Source organism: Chiloscyllium punctatum, chromosome 11 (genome assembly GCF_047496795.1).
Source record: "Chiloscyllium punctatum isolate Juve2018m chromosome 11, sChiPun1.3, whole genome shotgun sequence".
NCBI classification, from domain to species: Eukaryota; Metazoa; Chordata; class Chondrichthyes; order Orectolobiformes; family Hemiscylliidae; genus Chiloscyllium; species Chiloscyllium punctatum.
In genome coordinates, this window is record NC_092749.1 from 19,868,203 (window position 1) to 19,891,409 (window position 23,207).

Here is a 23,207-nt window from a genome sequence, read left to right on the forward strand (position 1 = left end):
AGAAGTGGTGATCAATGAGTTGAGCATCATATCCCATTCTTATGAGAGTGTCCTTCAAAGTCTTTAGGTGACCATCGCGCTCCTCCTCACCTCAGCAGATCTATTGGGTTATAGCACTTTGGGAAGTTCTGTGTTTGCCAAAGGTGCTTTATTTTCTTGTCTTTCTTTTCTTGCCTGGTGGGATGTTACAGTTAAATCACTTTTTTTTTCCATTTTTCACAGGATGTGGGCATCACTACGCCTGCATTTATTGTGCACTGGGGTATGGATAGATCCTCAGTGCTTTTACCTCATGACAGTGAATGGACAACAATGTGAGGATGCTGTCACTTTAATAAGGTTATTTTGTCCTTGGATTTTTTTTTAAAGAGAGGTACCAAAATATCTGGAAGGACCTTAATTTAACAATAGCAGGGGAGTGGCCAGTTCTCCCAGTTCAGATTTTGTTTCTAGTCTGGTTTAGTTGTAGCAGAGAAGCTGCTGGTAGCTGTAGCAGAAGCTGCGACAGTACAAAAAGGTTCCATGCTTCAGCAGATGATTCTTGACTGGCTTCTCTCTCTGAAATCTCTCCTGCCTGCGAAAACCTGTGTTTGAATTTACCTTTTGCCAAGGGGTGTGTTAATGGAATGTTACAGGAATTGGAACAGCTCCTTAGTTAAGGTTTCCAATAGTTAAGTTATTCTAGATTCTGTTTTCTTTTGTTCGTATTTCAATTGTTTAAATAAATTCTGTTTTGTTTAAAGTTGAATAGTTTGACCGGCTGCATCACACCTGGAATATCCACTACACATCTGCCTTCAAAATAAGAAAAGCTTAGCGTCTAGGCCATCTTCTTAAAATATTTTGAGGGGGTCTGGCCTGGCCCATAACAGCAGTATATTACATGTTACATGTAATATGTTAGATGTTGTAGTCTGCGACCGTGGATAGAAATGTAGAGGCTCTAACATTCCTTCCGTCACATAGCCAACTAGGAATCTCTCCTATCGTTAGCATCTGCCATTAGTGTATTGGATGGATTTACGATTGGTACTCACTGTGTGACCACATTATGACTATTTGAACATCAGGTCCTGTGGTTGGAATTTCTGACTCCAAGGCAGAGATGTTACCAGCTACAGAAGTGGTATAAGGAGCTACAAGGCAGAGGTGGTACAAGGAGCTACAAGGCAGAGGTGCTACAAGAGCCCCCTTTCTCCATCTAAAACTGGGTGGGATTTGTAGTGATTGTAATGAGATCGGTCAGGTCGACCTCATAATATGAATTCCCTGATTGGAGCTGTTAGTCAGGTCCATTCAGGGAGCCCTGGCTGACAGAGGTAAACAGGAGTGTCCCTTCACTGTTTGATCACACAGCATTGCCCTTTGATGTGAAGGGCACTGCTTGTCACTGGCCACTCGGGTGTTTCCTTCTTCCTGGTGGTGGAAATTTGAATAAAGGTTCATGCATTTTTGTGTCTTTCACTGTGTCTCGCACCTGCACACGCACACCATGGGTGCTGGGGAAAATAAGCACTACCGCAGTTAGGCGGTAGTGTGGGGGTTAAAATAAAACAGGAGACTAGTGTTAAAAAAAACCCAGGAGTGACAGAGATTCTGTTCACTCTAAAAGAAAAAAAAGAAAAAAGAGAAAAAAAGGGAGTTAAAAAAATAAAAATAATAAACAGGAGTGTCAGAAGTTCAGTTCACTCTGAGAGTTGGCTGTGAGAAAGTGAAACCAGACTCAAGGATGCTCCATGTGTAAACAAAGGGTGACTTGATGACAGTGTATTCTGGGAGGTTTTTCAGGATTCAAGTTGGCAAACAGTGTTTGGATAACGGGGGCAAATGTCCTGATGAAAATGCTCTTGCCTTGAGGTTAACTTGAAGTCACTCTTCTCACCTCACTCTGTCCCACTCGCATTGGTAAATTTCAGTTTCAGCAATGGTGTAATTTCTCAAGGGATCAGTGAGAGTGCCTTGATAAGGAGGTGGAGAAAAGAGAGAGAGGTCCCCGTGAATCTGATAGCAAAGGGACACAGCATGGTCGGGGGATGGGGTGGTGGGAGTTGCAGGGCAATGATAGGGTAACACCCCCTTCTGAAGGAATTAATAAAGGAACAATCTGTTGTTAAAGCCCAGGGAGAGAACAAAGAAAGTAAAAGACTGAGAGTGATTGTTCATTCCATTGTCTGGGGGAAAAGGCTGTGAATAATGGTCTTTATAATTAGGTAGCGTTTCTTGTAAGATCAGCACACGTTGACTTTGATGAGTGTACTGCCTTCAGATAGTTAGTATGTGCACAGGTGAACAAAGATGTTCCCCTCACAGCCAAACTCTCTCACTCCTGCTTTTAAGAGACTTCTTTATAATTTAGTCACGTGTTGTGCACCTCACAACACATTCTCCATCCCACACTCGTCTCCCCCAACCAACACAATCTTCAGTGTTCAGCCATCAACTACAAGGCTCTGGAATTTGTACAAAACAAATTGAGTTCCAGCCTCAATTCTGGCCGAGTTCCCCCTGTGCTAGTTGGGTGCAGAAGCTGGAAATTTCCAGTTTGAAGTGGGAGGACGTGACGTAAAACTCTCAGCCCGAGGGTAGGCCAGTTTCCTGGTGCAGTGAATGGACTCCCATTTTAAAAGGGTGAGAATACTTCAGCAGAGATGTTCTGATGAGGCTGTGTCTGGTCAGACCACATTCAGAATATTGTGAGCTGTTTGGGCCCTGTATCTAAGGACGGATGTGATGGCGTTGGAGGGGGTCCAGAGGGAATTTACAAGACAATCCCAGAGGTGAAGGGCTTGCCTTATGAGGAAGTGGTCAAGGACTCTCGGTCTGTGCTTGATGGAGTTTTGAAAGATGAGGGGGATCTGATTGAAACTTACAGAAAATTGGTTAGAGCGGACGTGAAGATGATGTTTCCATTATAGGAGAGACTAGGACCTAAGGGCACAGTCTCAGAGTGAAGGGAGACCCTTTAACACTGAGATGATGAGATATTTCTTTAGCTAGAGGGTGGTTAATCTGTGGAATTCCTAGCCACAGAGGGCTGTTGAATACAAGCCATCCAGTGTCTTAAACATGGAGGTAGATAGGTTCTTGATTGGTAAGGAGGTTAAAGGTTAAGGGGAGAAGGGAGGAGAATTGGGCTGAGAAACATGTCAGCCATGAACAAGTGGCAGAGCAGGAGCTAATCGAGGGGCTGAATAGCCTGATTCCACTCCTGTATCTTATGGACCTGGTCAGTCATGCTTAAGTCTTAGTCAATAGATGTGGAGCACAGTGGTCAGATAGCATCCGAGGAGCAGGACAGTTGATGTTTCAGCCTGAGATGTTGACTTTACTGCTCCTCAGATTCTGTCTGATCTGCCGTGCTGTCCCAGCTCCACTTCTATTGACTATGACTTCCAGTATCTGCAGTCCTTACTATCTCCGTACTTACATAGTGAGCCCTTCAGCCCGGCGTGTCCATGCCAATCATCTATTCCCGTACATTATTCCTGCACTTGGTCCATAGACTTGGATGCTGCGGCGTATCAAGTGCTCATCTGAATATTTCTTAAACGTTATGAAGGTTCTCTCCTCTATAGATCTTTCAGGCAGTGAGTTCCAGATAAACCCCATCCTCTGGCTCAAAACAACCCCTAAAGCCCCTTTAAATTTTCTTCTCCTTCGCCTAAATATTTGATCCATGGTTACTGCCCCTCTACCAAGGGAGAAATATTTATTCCTAGCGATCCTATTTCTGCACCTCGTAATCTTGTACACCTCAACATGCTCGAAGGAAGATGACCCCAGCCTATCTAGTCTCTCTTCACAGCTGAATTGATCCAACCCAGGCACTATCCTAGTGAATCTCCTCTGAGTGTAATCACATGCTTGCTATAGTGTGATGACCAGAACTACACAGAGTATTCCAACAGGGGCCTAACTAGCACTATATCCATCTCCATCAGAACCTCATTGTATTCAACGTCTTGACTAATAAAGATCTCTTCATCTGTCTTCTTCACTTTGTCTAGGTGTCCCGCTGTCTTCGAGGGTCAGTGGATGTGCACACCAAGGTTCCTCTTATCCTCTGTACATCCTAAGATCCGATCATTCAGCGTTTAGGCCCTTGTCTTATCAGTCATCCCAAAGTACATCACTTGGCAACACTTCTTATGATTAAACTCTATTTGCCACTCTTCAGCCCATCTATATCTTCCTGTATTCCAAAGGCTTTCTCCTTGCTATTAACCACGCCCACCAATTTTGGTGTCATTTCCAAACTTACTGACCATATCTATATGCATAGATAAAAATCACACAACGCCAGGTTATAGTCCAACAGATTTATGTGGAAGTACTAGCTTTCGGAGCACTGCTCCTTCATCAGCTGGTGGTTCATCAGGAAAACCACCTGATGAAGGAACGTCGCTTCAAAAGCTTGTGCTTCCAGTTAAATCTGTTGGACTATAACCTGGTGTTGTGTGATTTTTAACTTTGTCCACCCCAGTCCAACACCGTTGTCTCCAACTCATATATTCATTGAGTCACAGAGATGTACAACACAAAAACAAACCCTTCTGTCCAACCCGTCTATGCCGAACAGATATCCCAACCCAATCTAATTCCACCTGCCTGCACCCGGCCCATATCCCTCCAAACCCTTCCTATTCAGATACCCATCCAGTTGCCTTTTCAATGTTGCAATTATACCAGCCTCCGCCACACCCTCTGGCAGCTCATTCCATACATGTGTGAAAAAGTTGCCCCTTAGGTCCCCTTTATATCTTTCCCCTCTCACCCTAAACCTATGTCCTGTAGTTCTGGACTCCCCCACGTCGAGATCATTAATGTCCAAGGGACCCAGTCCCAATGCCTGTGGGGTGTCACTGGACACAAGCTTCCGGTCACTAAAACACCATTGGGACCATCACCCTCTGCCTCGAAGCCAGTTTTGGATGGAATTTGCCTTGGTTTGCCTTGGAGTGTCAGGCTAGTGTGAGTTTTGGAAAGAGATGTAGGAGTATGCTTTATTTATCTCCCAGGCCTGCGAACTCAGGGGGTGGGGGCCTGAATTGTGCCAGAGCTTTGGTTTGGTGGGCAGTGCTGACCTGAATCCAGGAGAAAGTGAGGACTGCAGATGCTGGAGATCAGAGCTGAAAATGTGTTGCCGGAAAAGCGCAGCAGGTCAGGCAGCATCCAAGGAGCAGGAGAATCGACGTTTCGGGCATGAGCCCTTCTCTAGGAATTCTGACCTGAATCCAACCCTTTATTTGGCTGTGCCTGGCACTGCTGAAAGATAATGCAGACAGGACTTATTTTTTCAGATAATTTGGGCTGGACGGATTGCCAAGCCACAGACTGAATCGCAACTTGGTTGGTGGGAGAAGAGAAAGCAAAAAATACATTTTTCAAAAAAAAATGCAACTTTGCCCCAATTTGCATGTGAGTTTTTAATTGACAGCTGATTCCATCTGGGACACGAGTCCCTTAAAGTGGCAAGCTCTGAAAATTGCTGCTGTCAAACTCGAACAAACCAACAGCAATTAACTGTGGCAATTAAAGGTAGGCATTGACTCTGGTAATTAAGCGGTGTGCATGTCCGACTCAGTGCTAGAGAAAAGTGATGTGCGATAGTGAAACGCATCAAAAGGACACATTTTAACCCATTCTCAAACCGATCACTTCGACCTCGTTGAGATCGGGACCAGAGAGAGAGAGTGAGAGTGTGTAAAAGTGGCTGAATTTGTTGAGATGTGTGTGTGATGAATCTTTCCTGGGTGTGGGCTGGAGGGTGGGGGAAGAAGGGACGGTTCAAATGTAAAGGGTGTTTGGATGGAGCGCCTGTATGTGGGATTGCTGACTGATCCCAATGCAGTGTTGTTAGGGGGCTCTCTGACATGAAGATGGGTAAGTGAGCCTGAATGTTCCCCGCTTGGGTGAAGAGGAAGGCGCTATCCTTTTGAGAGGGCGAGCAGAAAGAGTCCCTTCTGGCTGCAGAGGGAGAGCCAGGAGCACCCCAAGGTGCCTGAGCTCCCCACAGTGAGTGTCCCGCTTGGATGGGGATGTCCCGAGCACTTGCAGACGCCTGGGAGGGGAGCTCGTACAGTGGGGCACGGAGCCTGTGTCAGCTGCAGCCACACGGTGCCAGGACAGCCCCTGGCACTCACAGCTCCAGGTGGGCTCTGGACAACGCAATGCCAGTGTCTCGGTATAGGAGGGCGGCTGTGGTCATCGGTGTGGAGCTGGGGAACTGAAGACCCGCTGGGAAGTGGAGAGGACCCAGAGATAGAGAGAGAACCTCATTTGCAGAGAGAGCCGTATGGATTTTTAACTTAACAGTCGAAGGATTTTCTACTCCCTGCCTCGGAGTCTGTCAGTGATTGCAAGATACAAGTGATGGGAGAGTCAGGACGCCGGGAGTGACCCTCAGCTGCTGGTCTGCTCTTGTGTGTGTGTGTGTGTGTCGCCTTAATCCAACCATGGAGTGCTCCGAGGTGTAAGTCAGTGCCTTTTATTTAATTGTATCTTCATTTAACTGTGTCTCTGTGTGTCTCTTTCTGTGTGTGTGTCTCTCTCTCTGTGTCTCTTTCTGTGTGTCTGTGTGTGACTCTGTGTGTGTGTCTGTGTGTGACTCTGTGTGTGTGTCTCTCTGTGTGTGTGACTCTGTGTGTATGTCTGTGTGTGTGTGTGTGTGTCCAGGGGCATGGGCACAGAGTGGAGACTAATATTAGACTCGTGCAGTAGTTTTGAGATGGACCGTTGTGTTTTGTGTGCCTTACACTGTACCATCCCACAACTGGAAGGTGAGGCGATTATGTCAGACCTTAGAGTTCAGCGTCTGGTTAATAGCGAGTGTGTGTGTGTGTGTGTGGCCGACCCTGGTTTGTTTTTGTCATTATTCCCCTCGTGTTTCCTTCTGACTTGCAGCAAATGAACAAAAACCCCGAGCGAACTTACTGCTGTGTTTTATCGCTGCCCCTACCCCTCTCCTTTTGGCGTTACTTCGGAACTTTTAAAATTGGTAGATGGCCTTTTCCCCAATCCTGTGCTTGGGTTGTGTGCCGGGGTGGACTGTACACCCCGAGTGCCTGGGCGAGCTGGTGTGAAAGTCAGGAGACGGGGAGGAATCCTCCCCTTCCCCCCCCGCCCCCCGGATTACAGAATGTCGATGTGTTTAAGGATTTCTGTCCTGGGAAAGGGGGTGAACTGTAGTCAGCTCAGGGAGAGAGAGCTGCTGCAGATCAGTAGGGAGCTGAGAGGCCAGGCACCAAGAGAACTGCGTCTCTGACTCCTTTTAAAAAAAAATTAAATAATTCATTAAAATGAAGATGCATCTCTGAGCCAAGCCTAGCCGGATTGGGAATAATCACCTCATTAATTGATCACTGCTCAGTCACATTAGAGAGTCATTTAATGGCTTTTCAGAAAATAAAACACACACAACGGGCACGTCTGTAAATCGATGCATTGCTCAGTTAGTTGATCAGGATAATGTAATGACCCTTTTTCGGGGGAGGATGAGAGGTGACTGAGGTGGGGGGGGGGGCCGGAAGGTGGATAGGGCTAAGATCTCGGAGATGAGTGGGCAGAGGGTGGAGGGATGGGCATTAGGAAGGTGTGGGATTTGGGGCTAACTAGTGTAAGTGAAACTAACTAGGAGTTGGGAGGGGGTGAACTGGGGCAGATGAGGAGACTGAGTGGGGGATCTTATAGAAGTGTATAAGAATGAGAGACATCGAGAGAGTGAATACACTTAGTCCTTTTCCCAGGGTTTGGGAATCAAGGATCAAAGGGCATCAGCTAAAGGTTAGAGGGGAAAGGATAAATGGGAACCTTAGGGGGCAACTATTTTACACAGAGGATGGTACGCATATGGAATGAGCTGCCAGTGGGTATTTTAATAATACTTTAAAAGGCATCTGGACAAACATATGGATAGGAAAGGTTTAGGAGGATATGGACCAAGTGGAGGGAAATGGGGTTAGCGCAGATGGATGTTTTGGTCAGAGCATGGACCAGTTTGGGTGGAAGGGCTTGTCTCTGTGTTGTAGGACGGTATGGCTGTATGTGAAGGTTTCGGAACAGATAGAATGGGGAAAGAGGTGGAGCAGAAAAGTGGGGGGAGGAGCAGACGGAAGGCTAGGGAGGGATGATCAAACAGAGATGGTGCCTTGAGGGGAAGGGGCTGTCTTATTGTTCCCTTGCTGTGGTCAATGTGTTAACAGTTCCCTGTGCATTCCTTCAGACACAAAGGCACATGCTCAATGATGTCCTACATTGCACTACACTTGAGCCCCACACAGATAGATAAAAAAAAGGTGGGACTTATCCATTTGCAATATGTAGAATCTTCAGAATCCCTAGACCACACCCCTCTTCCCCCCCACCCAGCAGTGCCACCAATGAAGTCCTATTGTAGCCACAGTTGGAATGTAACAGCCAATTTACACACAGAACAATTAATATATAGCTGTGGGATCTTCCACATTCACTTGGGTAGACTGGTCCTCTGTCATATCTGAAAGACCCATAGCACCAGCTGCCCTGATTGAACCTGCCTAGCTCATTCCAAGATTCTGCATAAAACACAGCGTCTTCTTTAGGTAAAAACAATAACTGCAGATGCTGGAAACCAAATACTGGATTAGTGGTGCTGAAAGAGCACAGCAGTTCAGGCAGCATCCAACGAGCAGCGAACTTCTTTGTCTACACTGCACCCCCCCCCCCAACTTTCCTCCCACTTTGTTTGTTGTGATTCTGTGAATTTTTCTTAAAAAGAATTCTGATTCTGTCATGCTGTCTTCATTAACTGGCACCGAGCTGTGTAGGGGGTGAGATGTTTCCAAGGCAATGGCTCACCCCCACCACTTGCCTCTGTCCCTGTTGCTGAAGCCTGGGTCCTCTGTTCATTACTGAGGACACGTTTATCTGACAAACCAAACGGGATTGGTGCACTGTGCTGGTGTCTCCTAACTTAAAGGGACCACCATGAAGTGTAATGGAGTCATAGAGTCAAACAGGATAGACACTTCGGTCCAACCAGTCCATGCTGAACATAATCCCAAACTAAATGAGTCCCAACTGCCTGTGTTTGGCCCTCCAAATATTTCTTATTCATGAATTTATCCAAATGTCATTTAAATGTTGTAACTGTACCTGCATTCACCACTTTGTCTAGAAGTTCATTCTGTGTAAGCAGTTGGCCCCTCGTGTCTTTTTTGAATCTTTCTCCTCTCACCTTTAAAACTATCTCCCTGGCCTTAAAATCCTCCACCGTAGGGAAAAGACACCTGCCATTCAATTTATCTATACCCCTCATGATTTTATAAACCTCTATAAGGTCACCCCTCAACCTCCTACACTCCATAGGGAAAAGTCCCAGCACATTCATTGCTCCTTATAATGCAAACCTTCCATTCCCAGTAACATTGTGCTAAATCTCTTCTGAATTCTCTCCAGTTTAATAATATCTTTCCTATAACTGGGCAACCAGGACTGGACACCGTACTCTGGAAGGGACCTCACCAATGTCCTGTCCACCCTCAATATGAGGTCCCAATACTCAGGTCTGATGAACGACGGCAAATGTGTTAAATGCTTCCTAACCACCCTGTCTACCTATGATGCAAGCTTCATAAAATTATGCAACTGGTCTTTCTGTTTGACAGTACTACCCAAGGCCTTACTTTTAATTGTATAACTCCTGTCCTTGTTCATTTTACCAATATGTAATTTGATAAAATAGACTGGAGGAAACTGTCTCCATTGGCAGGTGGCCAGTGGCAGTGGCACCATAGTGGCAGTGACAATGAGCTTGTAATCCACAGGCCCAGACAGATGCTCAGGCTCGGGGTTTCAAAGTCCCACCTTGGTGGCTGATGGTATTTAAAATTCAATTCATAAAATATGGAATTGAAAGCTAGCCTCAGTAAATGGTGGCGATAAAATGTTTGTCCATCGTCAGGAAAATCCATCTGGTTCATTAATGCCCTTCATTCAGGGAAGGGAATCTACCATCCTGGCCTGGCCTGGCTTGGCCTGCACATGCCTTCAGACCTACAGCTCTCAGAAATGGCTGAGCAAACCCCTCAGTTTAGGGCTGGGGCACAAATGCTGGCCTTCTCAGTGATTCCTTGGTTCCAGGAAAGAACTTAAAAAAAAAACAGGGTGTGGATTTAAGACAATTAGATACTGGCAGAGGGAGTTGGAGGACTTGAGTAGGTCTTATGAAGAGCCTCATTCCTGATGAAGGGCTCCTGCCCGAATCGTCAAATTTTTTTTAATTTTTATTTTTTTTCCCTGCTCCTGGGCTGCTGCCTGACCAGCTGTATATTTCCAGGACCACTCTGATCCTGATTTATCAAGAGCTAGTGCACATCTGAGTCTGGATAGCCGCCTCCTCTGCTGTGTATTTCTATATATTTTTCAGTAAACATGAAGCTGAGCTTATAGAATGTGGTAATGTGGATCTCTTTAATGCATTGTGCTGTTTAGTGATGGTTCATTGGAGAGGGGCAAGAGATAACAATGATGTGAAGTTAAGTCGTTTTGTCTCCACACATGAACACAGCATGATTCTCAGGCAGCCTTGAGAGGAAGCAGTTCTTGGCCCCCCCTAACTGGCTGTCCTCCATCCCGGAGGTTGAGCATGAGGCAGGCTTGGCACTTCTGATCTCCACTCTTGTGAGCTCTTTTTCTGAGCTGTGCCTGAAAAATTACCAGTGACAATGTTAAGCAACAGGATCTTTAGCACTTCCTCAGCTCTGTGTTTTTCATGAAGCCATTTCTCCCATTTACTATAAACTGGTCGTTGACCTTTTTCATTTAACCTTCTCTGCGATGTTAGCAGAGGCAGTGTTTGTTGCGCATCCCTAACTTCTTTGAACTGACTGGCACTGTCTTCCTCCAATGCATTGGTGCATTCTGGGTTCAAGCTGCCCTCCCATCAGCTGTGCCTCAAGTGATAGAGCTGGAAGAAATTCTCAAAATATTGGATTAGATTCCCTACAATGTGGAAACAGGCCCTTTGGCCCAACAAGTCCACACCGACCCTCTGAAGAGTAACCCACCCAGACACATTTCCCTTTGACTAATGCATCTAACATTACGGGCAATTTATCACGGCCAATTCACCTGACCGGCACATTTTTGGATTGTGGGAGGAAACCCACACAGACATGGGGAGAATGTGCAAACTCCCTGAGGTGGGAATTGAACCCGGGTCTCTGGCGCTGTGAGGCAGCAGTGCTAACCACTGAGCCACCATGCTGTCCCATCTGTGTCTGACATTCTTCTTTTTATTAAAACTTAAACATTTTGTTATTATTTAAAAACCTACCATTTTGACCAAGGTCTGGGTCACCTGTCCCAATCGTCTGGCTTGGTGTGAGAATTTTGGCTCATTGACACTCCAGTGAAGCATATTGGGAGGCTCTGCCATGCTAAACTCGTGCGATAAATTCATCTTCCTGTTGCTAAACTAAAAGAGTGAATGAGGCCACACAGGACATGTGGAACTTCTGTTTGCTGACATTACCAATATCTTGCGGGCCGACTGGATTAACTTTCACTTCAAATGGAATTCCCAGAAGAAGAAGAAATCATCAAAAACCAGAGAAGATGCAGTCATCTGCTCTTGTCAAACGCAAAGCACCCTGGTCACTGGTGTGGCTCAAATCTTGATGAAAGTTTTTTTTTCCATCAAAGATTAAACTGTTTTTCAGCAGAGTCTAGAGAAATGGTTATTATAGTATGAAGGCTGATACTTGGAGACTGTTCCTATTTCCTTCTTGACACCTGACTGGATTCACACTTACCCAGTGTCGCAGATCGCGCCTGGCTCCATTTTAGTATCATTAATTTTTTTTTGTAAAGAAAGGCAAGTTGTTTTTTTTGGGTGAAATTCTCTGTACAAGGCTGACGCTCAGAGTGTTGTACTCCTTTAGTAACCACGTTCCGTGCAGTGTGAGCACTTTGCTGCAATATTCATTTCAGACAGCTTAATCTTTGACATGACCTCATGGAGAAGCCTCAAATCCTTCATGTGGTGAGGTAAAATACAGATGGTCTGTTTAGTGCTTCACCAAACAGGTTGCCTAGCAACAGTGCCAGTAATTGAGATACATCTTGATGTCTGATTGCATTAATGTTACTTGTGAGCATAGTTAGTCATCTTTCTCCGTCCTGCCCTCACCCCCCACCCCCTTCCTACATTGGTCTAATGATAACAATTGATTTTATTTACTGTTTGTGGAGCTGATTTGCTCAACAGGCCTCTAATCGGGGCACATCTGTTTCAAAGAAGCCATTTAATTGTAACCCGCTAATCCACAAATGTCCTGGTCATTTTTCATGAAGCCAAGAGCATCCTTTTTGGCATGTCAACGGCCCTCTTTCGTGTTTGGGTCAAGTGGATTTGAGTGACCTGCATTCTCTGAGGTGAATGACCCCTTTTAGTACTCAGGACTGATAGTTTCCAGAATGTAATGGGTTGACAGGATTTCAGTTTCTAACTCTGAGCTTGATATTCACAGTTAGGGGCATGTGTTAACGCTCTTAAGCCTGCATTACTGAGTGGCTGGTTATAGGGCTGGATGATCCTTCGTCCCTTCACGTACAATGAATGAGATATTGCAGATAAGGCTGAGAGATATACTTCCTGCAAAAATGGTCACCAGTAAACCACCAAGGTTACTTCAGCAGCACTTTCCAAACATTAACTGTTGTATATTTACTTCACAGTAATGCAGAGATGACGTGACTTTCCACATGTGCAACAGGTTTATTTATAGAAGTTTTTGAATATCTCTGCAGTCACAAGATGTCTTCTCGCAGCTTCTTCGGGGGTCTGAAGGCTCAACATTAGTTTAGCAAAACCACTTCTTATTTTACTGAATACACTTCCAGCCTTAGCCAATCAAACACAGAGAGCACAAATCAGTTACCAGACTGCCATTATCAAACATTTTTCAAAGAAGGATCATACCAACTCAACACTAACTGTTTCTCTCCCCACATGCGGCTGGACCTGCTGAGTTCCTCCAGAAATTTCTGTTTCATTTCAGATTTCCAATATCTACAGTATATTTTTGCCTTTTTTTTATTACAGGGCAAGGACAGTTGTCATGATATTGCAGATAAGATGTCGAGGTGCTGGCGGACACTAAGAAATTTCTGATGCAGCTGTGCACCTATTAGGAGATGTTGAGGTTTTTTTTCTCTCTTGAATAGGAGTGTTGAGGGGTTACTTTTCTGTAGCTTCTGATCCAGTGGATTCAGACAGGATACCTCCTGTTGTGGAAAGAGGTCATCAGTATAGACAGTCACTAAGAAATCAATTTGAAAATGTAGAAGAAATTTCTTGACCCAGCATGTGGAGCACTCGCAAAGGGAGTGGTTGAAGTGAAGGGGTTTTGAGGAATTCAAAAGGGATTTAGAGAGTTATTTGAAAAGGAAGAGGTGTGCAGGTTTGCAGTGAGGTGGTGGAAGAACAAGCATCTCACTTAGTGCCATTTGGAGAGCTGTCACAGATGTGATGGGCCAAATGGCACATCTGCTCACTAACAATTGTGATTCTGGTTTAGATGTATTTATGGGAAGCCTGGATAAGTATATGCAGGAGAAGGAAATAGATTCATGATGACAGATTGAGATGGAAAGATTTTTTTTTAACTTCATTCACACAGTGCTGGCCCAGCATTTATTACTTGCCCCTAATTGCACAGAGGGCAGTTAAGAGTCAACCATGCTGCTCTGGGTCTGGAGTCACGTAGGCCAGACCAGGTAAGGATGGTAGTTTCCTTCTCTGAAGGACATTGGTGAACCGGATGGGCTTTTCTTGACAATCGACAATGGATTCATGGCCATTATGAGGAAGTTGAGTGGGGCATAAACACCAATATGGACCGGTTGTAGTGAATGGCCTGTGCTGAACATCATTCTGTATATAATAGCAGCATCTCTGATAACTGCTGACGGCTCTATGCTGAGAATAAGGAGTCAGTCCTTTGTATATCTCCTCTTACCCTTTCACTTTAGATTATATTAGATTAGTTTACTAACAGTGTGGAAACAGGCCCTTCGGCCCAACAAGTCCACACCGCCCCGCCGAAGCGCAACCCACCCATACCCCTACATTTACCCCTTACCTAACACTACGGGCAATTTAGCATGGCCAACTCACCTGACCTGCACATATTTGGAGTGTGGGAGGAAACCCACGCAGACACAGGGAGAATGTGCAAATTCCACACAGAGAGTCGCCTGAGGCGGGAATTGAACCCGGGTCTCTGGCGCTGTGAGGCAGCAGTGCTAACCACTGTGCCACCGTGCTGCCCACCGTGCCGCCCACTTCTGCATGAGCTCATGCAGGTCTGCAAAGTGAGAGCCACTGCTAGGTGTGAGCCTGTAACCAGCTGCTTTCACAGCTTAATGCTTCTTTGGTTTACTCCTCTCCAGTGAAAGAAGGAGTTTGCACTTGAATTGAACCTGAGTGTCTAATCGCTCCTCCCAATTGTCAAAGCAGAAATGAATAGAAGAAATAAATATCAACTTATATCTTCCAATCGGCACCGGGCTGATGATAACAATCATGCAGTTGGCAGTTGAGATGAGATTGGCACTCAGCTGGTGTACCATTGACTAGCGCTTAGCCTTGGCAGATGTGGGTAGTTGAGATTAGAGTCAAGATTAGAGTGGTGCTGGAAAAGCACAGCAGATCAGCAGCATCTGAGGAGCTTGAAAATCGATGTTTCAGGCAGGAGTCCTTCATCAAGAATCTTAGCCTGGCATGTCGATGACATGTTTACCTTTCTTCCTGGTGATCTGGGCTAGTATTTCACAAGACCATAAGGCATAGAAGCAGAAGGTGACCATTCAGCCCATGTTGAATGGCAGACTCAACTCTGAGATCATGGCTGATTTGATAATCCTCAATCAAAACCGAAAGAATTGTGGACACTGTAAATCAGAAACAAAAACAGAAGTTGCTGGAAAAGCTCAGCAGGGCTGGCAGCCTCTCTGCAGAGAAATCAGAGTTAACATTTCAGGTCTGGTTCTGGGGACAAGTCACCAGACCCGAAACGTTAACTCTCATTTCTCTTCACAGATGCTCCTGGACCTGCTGAGTTTTTCCAAAACTTCTGTTTTTGATAATTCTCAACTCGACTTTCCTGGCTTTCCTTATAACCCTTGATTCCCATACTAATTTTAAAAAAACCTGTCTATCGCTGCTTTGAATACACTTAGTAATCGAATGTCAACAGCCCTCTGCAGTCAAGAAATTCCACCGGTTCACTGCAGTGAGAGGTTCTCCTCACTTGTGTCTTAAATGTGTGGCATCTTATTCTGGGATGGTGGACTCTGGTCCTAGACCTTCCCAAAAGGGGGAAACAACTTTTCCACATCTACCCTGTCAGTTCTGAGAATGTAGGATTTTTCAATAACATTATCGCTCATTCTTTATCTCCTTCTTAAAAAAACCCTGTTTTAATGCATTATCTTTTGGGGTTTTTTAAAAAAAAAATTCACAATCACAAAAGGACAACATTTGATTGATCATATGTGCATTGAGTCTCTGTATAAGTGATACACTTAGTGCTATGTAGATATAGCTGACGAGATCAGTATATGTTGCCTGTCCCTAACTGCTCTTGAACTGGGTGGCTTGCTTGGGCAATTTCAGATGACAGCTGTGAGTCTGGAGTCTTGTGTAGGCCAGACCAGGTAAGGATGGCAGATTTCCCTCCCTAAATGCCAATAGTGAACAAGATTGATTTGTCTTAAAATCCTATGTAGTTGCCATTGGTCCAGGATTTTTAAAAAAATACAGATTTATGAACAGAATTCAAATTTTACCAGCAGCCAAGGTGGGATTTGAACCAATATGTCCAGGGCATTAGCCTGGATTTGTCAGTTACCAAGCTAGTGATGTTATCCCTTCCCCCCGGAGATTTTCAAGGTCCTTGTATTTAAGCCCTCATATTTTGGTTGTCTTGAGGTTGTACATTGGAGCCAACAATTGAAGAGCCAATGCAAGTGTCCAGTGGCTTTAGACATTGTTTAGAGTGAACACATACTGATCTCACGAGTGAGGATTCCTGGCTTTGGTAGGTTCAGAGGGGGTCTCTTTGCAGGGCTGTTGTCACTGTACCTCGAACGGAGAAGCCTCGAGGCTCTGGATATCTTGCAGAGACCATGCAGAAGCTCTGGAGCACCCTTATATTGGAAGATTTAATTCTATTTATGTAATTTATTTTTATTCTTTTTGTAACTCAAAATGGAGCAGGATCGTGTTTACAAAACACCGTTCACTGTATCTTTTTAGATATATACGACAATATATAACTCAGTCAAGATCTTAAAAATGTCTCTTTCTCAAATATGTCCCTTGACTTGACCTTCACAACCTCCTGTGGTAGAAAATTCCACAAGTTCAGCTCCTTTTTTTGAGTGAAGAGATCTTTCCTCCTCTTAGCCCTAAATGACTACCCCAAGTCCTGAGACTGCACCTTTTTGGTTATAATTCCTCAATCAGAGAAATATCCTCCTTGCATCTTGTCTATCTAACCCTGTTAGAATTGAGCTTCCCTTTCATCCTTTCATAGGCCCAGTTGAACCATAGGACAATCCTGCTCTTGCTGGTATTGGCCAAGTGAACCTACTCCGCACTCCTTCCCTTGGGTCAAACAAGTTACAAATAATTCCAAGCTGTAGGTGGAATGATATCACCCAAGGTAGCAGTGTGTCTAAATCTTCAACCTCTGCAAAACCTCCTAAATCTGAGCAACTGACACTGTTGCCATCAAGACAGTTAGCGATGACTGAGTTAAATCCTTGAAAATGAGTTGGGTTGTGAATGGGAGTGAAGGCGTCAATCAGCGACTCAATGGAAAATGATGACCAGGCTCGGTATTGAGGCAATTTGAGTTAAACAATGAAATCTGTATTGATTGTTGGATTGATGGCCTGAAGGTTAATAGAAGCACAATGGTGGAATTTATTTCTGGAAATTTCTGTGGTTTAAGTGTCTCTGATATTAGAGATTGGTCTCGTGGAAAGAAATTTGATGCTTTGTCCAACCTATCTTCATTCTGAAACATTCAGTAGAAATATGATCTAATATTACATGAAATATGTGAATGGGAGGAAGGCAACAATCCTAAGCATGAATCCTGTTGGACTGGCTTGGTTTCTCTGTCCACACAAATACAGCCAGACCTGCAGAGTTTCTTCATGATTGGATTAGTTGTTGCCCCCCAGATGGGTGAAGGACCCAGTGTGATTTGAAATTCAGTCTCCAATTCATAGTACTGTGTAGGAAGGTCAGCACGGACCCAAAATAATATAGTCTTACACGGTGCTGTAGCAATTCTATGGTTCCATGAACGTGGTGGAACAGCAATGCTGGTAACCCAATCTCAGCAGGAACATTTCAAATCCCACAATAAAATGCAGTGAGGACCCAAGGTTGAATTTTGGAAGTGTATTATGTACAAAATGTGCTGGTTACAATAAGACATGAAATAAGACTTCGTGCTGCAGGATTCAAACTGCAATGCTGTGTTGTTTAGTACGTCTCAGCGAAGTATAATGGTGACAGGGGAGGTGATGGACTGTTAATCCAGAGACCCAGATAATGTTCTGGGGAGCTGGGTTCAAATCCTGCCATCGCAGATGGTGAAATTTAAGTTTTAAAATAAACTCTGGAATTAATAGTCTAATGATAACCATAAATTCATTGTCGATCGTTGGAAAAACCATCTGGTTCACAAATGCTGTCCTTACCTGGTCTGGCCTATATGGGATTTCAGACCCTCAGCAATGTGGTTGACTCTTAATTGCCCTCTGTGTAATTAGGGATAGGCGATTAAATACCAGCAACACCCTCATCCTATGAATGAATAAATAAAAAAGATTGGTTTGGGTGGGTGAAGAAGGCAGCCAGCAGCATTTCTGCCCTTTCTAAAGACGGGGAAACCCGACATGACACAGCAGTGTTTGTGAAATGGTTCCTCCCCTTTCTGCACTGTACTATATATGGACACTCACAAGGGCCATGTATCCCTTCGATGGAACATGGGGCAGGGTCTTCACTCAGTCCCTCAACAATCCAGAATGCCTCTTGATGGGCACAGCTAAGAACATTGTGGTTTTGATGCTGTAGGTAAACCTCCATGATGCCAACAGCCCAGGTTCAATTCCTGCAACGACTGAGATACCAGGAAGGACCCTCCTTCTCAACCTCTCCCCTCAGTTGAGACATTGTGACCCTCAGGCTAAATCTCCGCTCCCCTCTGTCTGAGAGAGCAGTGCTATGGTCTGGTAAGACTATGGTGATTTTACCTTTCTGGTAGTTAATATAATCCCCTGTTGGCTGTGTCCTTGGGATGTTACTATTTTAGCTTGAGGGTCAATACACTGCCTCAGGTCAGAAGCAATGCTCAAGGGCATGAGGTTTCCCAACTGTGGGGAAGGGAATGGTACCTCAGCAATGGTCCTGCGAGACTGTTGTCTTCTGGAGGGTGGGGGTGGGGATGGTTTCACCTGAACTCTGCTCCTTGGCCAGTAGGTGCAGCTGCTCAGTGTGTCTAGCTTCTCCGTATAGATTTTTTGTTTAAATTTCATTTCCTTTTGCGTTCCCACAGAGCTGCCCAGAAACTCAACCTGTCCTCCAAGAAGAAGAAACATCATCGGTCTCCCGCTCCGAATGTCTCCGAGTCCCCGCTGTTCCCGACCAATTTCAGCGGCATCCTGCAGATGTCCCCACCCCCGGCACCCCCGTGCCTCCTGCGAGCCATCAACAAGGTCAAGGAGAGCCCAGGGATGGGGAAGGTAAGCAGCAATCCAGCTGATGGCGAACACCATGCAGAGGGTTTTCTGATTCACTGCAGGATTACCCTAGAGTGGCTAAGGATGAAAAGTTCAATACAAGCACAGTGCTGGAGAAACTCAGCAGATCTGGCATCAACTGTGGAGGGAGAGGAACAGCTAACTTTTCCCAGCTGGTCAACCTTCTTCAGACTTCAAACATTTAGCTCCCTTTCTCTCTTCACAGATGCTGCTAGACTTGCTTCACTGTTTATCTGTTCGCCAGCATCGAAAGTATTTTGCCTTTTCATATGAAACGTTTAACATCCTGGGAACGTCTGCTGTCGACAAAAAGTATTGTAGCCGAAATTGATGTTTGTTTTTATTTTTCACTTCTTTCCAATATTGAAATTTGCAGCTTTCTAGTCAAACAACAGTTGGAGACGAGAGTTTGGGGGTAGGGAGTTGAAAGCAGGGGCTTGGTCAGCTCTTGGCCATCAGTCATCGGTGGTATAATAGCAGCATCTTGATCTCTGACTCAGAGAGCCTGGGTTCAAGTCTCACCTGCTTCAGAGGTGCTGGATCATATTGCAACAGGTAGATTTTAAGCGAAATGAATTGTCCACCTCCTCAATTGGCTGTGGGAAGGATGGACTTCGTTGTTGGTGTCCAATATAGAAGGCAGTGAAGCGGTGGCGGAGGGATGGTGGTGCATGTGTTGTTGACAGTGATGAGCTGACTCAGGACTGACAGAGGTAAAAACAATGACTGCAGATGCTGGAAACCAGATTCTGGATTAGTGGTGCTGGAAGAGCACAGCAGTTCAGGCAGCATCCAAGTAGCTTCGAAATCGACGTTTCGCTTTTGCCCAAAACGTTGATTTCGAAGCTACTTGGATGCTGCCTGAACTGCTGTGCTCTTCCAGCACCACTAATCCAGAATCTAGACTGACAGATTCCCTTCAAACTATATCTTCCTTTCTCTTTCCTTATTCTTAAATTGTACAAAATGGTGCCGTTTTGTGGCGACATATGAGAGCTTTTCACTGCATTTTGTTGTATTCTGACTGTAAAATACACGTGACAATCAGATCAAAATCAATTATCACAGACTTTGCAGCGGTTGATGGGAGAGTGGGTTGGGAGCGGATGGCAAGTCCTGGGTTCCTGAGCACCGTCAGTCAACAGTGTCCATACCGTCCCGGTGAGGAGAAGCTCTCCACAACTTAATATCGACACTTCACCCAAGAATCTGCTGCCGGAAGGCTGCATCGTAGTGAAAGCCCACTTCAAAAAGCTAACAAAGCAGGCAAAAAACACAGCAATATGTCACTGAGATGTGGTAATAGATGTCAACAAATAAACTCAGCTGCTAACAAGGAAATCGTGGACAGGATATTCAAGGAAAGGTACAATTAAGTGAAAATGGAATTAAAGTTGCAAACCTGTACACCATTCCTACATCACAGGTAGTGAATCACATTTACGTGTCATTGGTGAAGTATGTTTTTGAGGACCCAAGCTGTGTAAGGAAGAGTTTTCTTCACTCCCGGGCTGAGGGCAATCTCTGGTTAGGCCAGCATTTATTGTCCATCCCTAATTCCCCAGAGGGCAGTTAATGTCCACCAGATTGCTGTGGGTCTGGAGTCACATGTAGACCGGACCAGGTAAGGATGGCAGCTCCCTTCCTTAAAGTGAGCCAGTTTTTCTGACACCAGTTTCATGGTCATCATTACACCCTTAATTCCTGATTCTTTTATTGAATTCAAGTTCCACCATCTGCTACGACGAGACTCAAACCCAGGACCCCAGAGCAGTAGCTGAATTTCTGGATTCATAAACTAGGCCTCTGCCTCCCCATCAACATGGGTCCACCTCATTACACAGATCCACATCTGTACCTTTCCAGCCTGCACCTTTTACAGGGTTGAATCTGTCACCTTAATTGCTCTGGGTGTGAGGGGGATACTAGTTCTGAAACTCGGCAAATCATGTGAGGGATTTTCCAAACTTGACTTCCAAGTTCATCGTTTGGAGGGATTGAGCTTTGTCTTTGAAGGCGCTGTTGTTTTGAAGGGCTAAGCTCCGTTCAGTTTATTCTAGTTAAATTCTGGCTGTAACGAGAGAGGGAAGGAAGTTACTGAGTGCCCACTGTAACGTCCGATCGATTCAGCCCAGGTCAGTGTTACCCAGTAGGAGACTCTGCTGTGACAGGCTGAACAACCCAGCTGCCAACAGACAAGCTGAAGCCCTGATGAAGGGCTCCGGCCCGAAGCGTAGATTTTCCTGCTCCTCGGATGCTGCCTGACCTGCTGTGCTTTTCCAGCACCACTCTAATCTCCAGCGTCTGCAGGGCCCACCTCTGCCTAGAGAAGCTGAAGAGCCAGCCTACCTGTTAATGAAGATAGTTTAATTGAGTTGGTCCTGTATTGGTTTCTGTTTATTTGCTGCTTATTGCTCCTGACTCTTTGGGAATTGAAGTGTCGAGATTTAAGGGGAAAAGAAATGACAATGTCAAACTAACCAGGGTCAGAATTGAGGGAAACGCCACCTTATCCCACCTTTTTAGGTTTACCCGATTTATTGCCACACCCTTTGATTTGATTTGATCCACTGGACACCCTGTACCTATGGGGCGTATGAGCATTGATAGTACACCAAAACTGACCATTTGACTAGTGGCGCATCATGGTTGAACTCGCTCAATCCTCAAGCCTCCAGTGGAGTTGTAACAGTACAGCAAGAGTTTCATTCACACTCTGGCATTTGAACCTGTGTCTCTAACAAGTGGAACCAGTCAGGTTAATCAATTATTGAATTAAAGGTCGGCATGAGGTACCAATTAATTTTGTAATAGTAGGCCAATAATTCTCTTTAATTTGAATTTCACTGCAGATGTCACTGATGGATTTAATCACTTGCAATTATGAAAATTATCCAAGTGCCACACATTAAAGGATAATTCGGCTGCTTGTGTTAAGTTGGTTTTGCTTTGTGATCGGAGGTGGGAATGTAAGTGAACTGGATGCAGGAGAAGCCCAGGTGGATGGGGTAGGTGACAACATCTTAAAATGGATCCAATTATTGCCCCATCCCTGCCTCTCTCTCACAAACACCACTCTTTAATCCAGTAATCTTCTGTGAGTGCGCACACCTTTTCCAGAATTGCAACTTCACTCTGTCCAAGGAGAAATCCACTGTCGGTTAGCTTCACTTTGAGAATGTACCGGCAGTAAGCCCTGTATCTCCCTCAGTAGCTCCAGAGAGCTCCTCTCGCTGTCCACCGTTTCGTTTCACTAGGACCTTCAATAACGTCTTGGAGTTACTGAGGGAGCCACAGGGCTTGTTGCTGCCATATTCTCAAAGTGCAGCTAACCCATAGTGGATTTGCCTTTGCAAAGAGGGAGGTTGTGATGCAGAAAAGGTGTGTGTGTACTCACGGGAGAGGAGGTTACGGGATTAAAGAGTGGGGGTTTGTGTGAGAGAGGCAGATTTGTGAGGGGTCGGGCAACAGTTGGAATTGTTTAAAGGTGCCGAGGGAGCAGTTAATGGGTATGTGTAGCACCTCATTTGAGTATTATAGAGGGATTCAAACATCCAGCAGTGAAGAGAGGGGTGGAGTAAGACCACAGTATAGAAATACTTTAATCAAAATGTAAGCAGGAATCTTAAACTCACCGCACTTTATAAACTGTGAGCTTTCTTTTAAGAGCTTATTGGTTGATTCTAAGCATCACTCTCTATATTAATGAAATGGTGTTGCATTATATGTTCACCCCTTTGCTCTTTCTCTATACATAAGAACATAACGGGAGTGGGATAGGCCATTCAGCTTTTTCAACCCATTCTGACCTTCGATTCGATCATGACAAGCCACCTTCAGCACTATTTTCCCATATCCCTTGTTATTTTTTATTTCCAGAAACCTATCAATCTCAGGTTTGAACATGAATATACGGCTGCAGCAGCTAATAAATCATTCTGTATCCAGTGACTCCAGTTATGGAGGAGTAATTAAAGGCAGGATCAGGCTGGTCTACAATAGACACGACAATCCATCAGCCTGTTCATACCTAATGATGAGACGAGAAGGAACATCACAGTGCCAGGGAGGATTTCCTTAAAGCAGGTACCTTCCCGCAGAGAAGAATATAGAGGACTTTATGACTGGAAAACTATGCCCAGGAGTCACAGTGTAGACGTGGATAGGCACTTTGTGAGATCTGTAACTGATGCCACAGTATTCAAGGGTAAACTTGCCTCTTTCTACACCAACGGTTAGCTACGCTCTCACCTCACCCTTGCAAGGATCAACCCAGGCACACAAAGGAAAGCACCCTTACACAGCGACTCTGACGCGAGAGGTGGTGGTCAGGCAGACGCAATTACCTCCCAGGCGTGAGTTTAATCAGGTGGAAGTAGTGC

The 23,207-nt window shown here is 45.1% G+C and overlaps 1 protein-coding gene across 2 annotated transcripts in view; it reads left to right on the forward strand.

Annotated features, from left to right (window-relative positions):
- Positions 1-23,207, forward strand: part of kif26ba (kinesin family member 26Ba) — a 336,823-nt gene that overhangs the window by 201,059 nt on the left and 112,557 nt on the right. For both annotated transcript variants that reach the window (XM_072580423.1, XM_072580424.1), the window contains one exon: positions 18,621-18,807. In XM_072580423.1, the coding sequence (XP_072436524.1) occupies positions 18,621-18,807 (187 nt within the window). The remainder of the gene's footprint in view (positions 1-18,620; positions 18,808-23,207) is intronic.